The sequence below is a fragment of the Muntiacus reevesi genome, chromosome X (genome assembly GCF_963930625.1).
Source record: "Muntiacus reevesi chromosome X, mMunRee1.1, whole genome shotgun sequence".
In the NCBI taxonomy this organism is placed as follows: domain Eukaryota; kingdom Metazoa; phylum Chordata; class Mammalia; order Artiodactyla; family Cervidae; genus Muntiacus; species Muntiacus reevesi.
In genome coordinates, this window is record NC_089271.1 from 47,814,863 (window position 1) to 47,817,984 (window position 3,122).

The window sequence follows — 3,122 nt, forward strand, 5'->3', positions numbered from 1 at the left end:
TCCAGTAATGACCAGTCAGTAAAAATTACAGAGATACTGAGTCAAGATGGCAGACTGAGCACTTGTGCATTTCTCTCCTCCAACCTCAAACTCCCTTAAATGACAGGAAAGGCAGATTTCCTTATATAAAGAGTAACTCCGGAATGGCAGGGGGAAAGGAAAGGGCAAACACCTGGAGGATGGAAAGCAGATGGGGCAGGAGTACAGAGATGGAGTTACGGGTGGGGATTGGGAATCTGGGAGCCCAGAACTGAAGAAGCGGTGCTAGGCGGTTGGAGAGGGGATTTGTTGGGCAGGCCGGTCCAGATTTTGGAAAGGGGCGGGGCAAGGAACCAAAGAACTGTTCCCACGCCCAAGGCAGTGGTGGATGGAGAGTTGGGGGTAGGGGAAAGTGCGGTGCTGGACAGGAAAGTGAGGCCTCTGTCCTGGCAGGAAGCTGAGCTCTACGGAAAAGAGGGAGGAGACTGGCGACTACAGTGACTGGTGGGAATCCGATGTGGCAGAGGGGCCGCCGCTGCCACCAAGAGGGAGCGGAGCCCGCCCTCCGCCCCCGCCCAAGCAGAGTTACGGAGATACTGCCGCCATCCTGTCCGCCTATCCAGCAGCCACTTGACACGCTCCTTGCCTAAAGATCCTCCCTCCCAGCTCTTGCAAGCACCTAACTCGTCGTTTGCTGGTCCTCCTCCTTCGACACAGTCTCCTGGAGGAGGCAGCAGCGAAGTGTCGGATTTGGGCACGCGAGGCCCGCTATCCCCAACTTGGGGGAGTCTAGTCTCTGCCCTCTGGCCTGGACAGTGTTGGACGCAGGGCGGGAAGAATAAGGGGGTGCCCTCTATTTCTCCGACCACAACCAGAACTCCATAGCGCTAGCGTAGCCGGAACTAGCTAGGGAGGAAGGTTACTGCTTGCACGCAGAGTGCAGGAGATTTCCAGGTTTTCTGCCTAGCTTTAGAGGAAAACGGGCGTCTGGGCGTGTGTGTATGGAGTGCACTCTTTAAGAGATAAAGTTCACTGTGTCATGCATTGAATTTATTTCGTCTTGATTTCCTTTATTGGGCCGCTTTGTTACTGTGCTCCGCGCAGGCATGAAGACCCCGCTGGCAAAAACGGCTTCTGGGCAGCGGTCCAGGACAGGCTCAGGGCATGGCAGTGTGTCTGTTACCATGATGAAGAGAAAAGCTGCATACAAGAAGCATAGGAGCAGACCCATCTCCCAGCCTCCAAGGAATATCGTGGGCTGCAGAATTCGGCATGGATGGAAAGACGGAGATGAACCACTAACGGAGTGGAAGGGAACCGTTCTGGATCAGGTACCTGTAAATCCCTCTCTGTATCTTATCAAGTATGATGGATTTGACTGTGTTTATGGATTGGAACTTCACAGAGATGAAAGAGTGTCATCACTTAAAGTCCTTCCTAATAGAGTTGCATCATCTAGAATCAGTGATACATACTTAACAGAAATTATGATTGGCAAAGCAGTGGAACATATTTTTGAGACAGAGGAAGGTTCCAAAAATGAATGGAGGGGGATGGTCTTGGCTCAGGCACCTGTCATGAATACGTGGTTTTACATTACCTATGAGAAAGATCCTGTATTATATATGTACCAGCTCTTAGATGATTATAAAGATGGTGACCTACACATCCTTCCAGATTCCAATGATTCTCCTCTCACAGAGAGGGAGCCAGGAGAAGTCATAGACAACCTAGTAGGCAAACAAGTGGAATATGCCAAGGAGGATGGCTCCAAGAGAACTGGCATGGTCATTCATCAGGTGGAAGCAAAACCCTCTGTGTACTTCATCAAATTTGATGATGATTTCCATATCTATGTCTATGATTTGGTAAAAACATCTTAGAGGTCATTTTGAAATTTGTCAAATATGTGAAACTGCTTGTAAAATCTAAACACACAAAAAGTCTTGATTGCTTTACAATTTGTAAGAACCATCTTCTCTTCTTTTTCACACTTTTGCCTGGTGAAAAATTAAAACTTCCACCCTCCCAGACATGTTTTGAAGAATCCTTCTGCCTTTATCTCTAACCTTTTTATGTGTTCCTCCCCACAGTAGAATGATTGACTTATCTAATTAGTGAGAAGGGCAAAGTCTGACATTCATTGGCCCATGTTTTTACCTTGGGTGGTATTAATAGACTAAAGGTAACTGAACACTTTTTGCCTCATTCTTTTGGGCATTTAGACAATCTTCACTGAAGTGTGAAGCTTCTTGAGATATTCAATATGGCTGGCTAAGTATCTTGGTAACTTCAACCCTCCCCTTAGGTGACTTCAAATGTCTAATTTGGGAAAGGAGTGAGAGGCTCATGTTGGTCTTCCATCCAAGTTGCATTTTAAATTCCAACTGTACTGAAAGTCTTATTCTTGCACTTCTTGTTCAACTTGGTTCAAAATCAAGAGGGCAGTTATTTTGTATTTTAGTGCATAGACTGAGAAATCTTACAAAATTGTTAAGGGGTAAGCATTTAGGAACCAAATGCAAGTAGAGAAATCATGGTTAGTCATTAATAGCATTAGGATTTCTGTTGTCTACAATAGCTCTGGCTTGTACCTACAGATATGAAGTGGGTTTTTGCAGACATAGTCTGTGCAGACAGAATTTAACACAATTGAGCTTTGCCAGACCAAGGGAGCATTAGGCCAGGCTCTAGCTAGAGTCCACAGTCACAGGGTAAAGGCTAGGTTTAGCATGGTTGGCAGATCTGTTCAGGACCTCAAAATAAAGGAGCAAAAATCTGGAATCAGACTGAGATACAGGTTTCTTTCCTATGCTAGAAGGGATGCTTTGAAAACGTTTAGATTACATTTTCATTAGATTATTAGAAGACTTCTGAGTCCCAGCATATAAGGTGGGAGAGGCACTTGCTAGAACTAAAAAGACTGAAAATAGACTTTGCTTCCTTGTAGGAATTGGTGAGCTCATTTATTATGGTGTCCTAGTAGGACTATGAAATGCATGCTAGATGATCAAAAGACAGTGATGTTCTAAGTGCTTTAATGTTTTAAATGCTGGCATTAGTAGATAGAAATCTAATAGATATTTGTTAAGTTTTTTCAGCTTTATCCTGTTTTTTGGCTGGGCCTAAGAAACTCATATGCA

The 3,122-nt window shown here is 45.2% G+C and overlaps 1 protein-coding gene across 2 annotated transcripts; it reads left to right on the forward strand.

Moving 5' to 3' along the window:
- The first annotated feature begins 1,085 nt into the window (after positions 1 to 1,085).
- Positions 1,086 to 1,862, forward strand: LOC136153810 (spindlin-3). 2 transcript variants are annotated; one of them, XM_065915918.1, is made up of 2 exons: positions 1,086 to 1,310; positions 1,614 to 1,862. In XM_065915918.1, the coding sequence occupies exons 1-2, from the start codon at positions 1,086 to 1,088 to the stop codon at positions 1,860 to 1,862; spliced, it is 474 nt and encodes a 157-aa protein (XP_065771990.1). The 2 variants fall into 2 exon arrangements, with proteins under 2 accessions (XP_065771990.1, XP_065771989.1); XM_065915917.1 differs by having other exon boundaries at positions 1,086 to 1,862.
- Positions 1,863 to 3,122: the final 1,260 nt, after the last annotated feature.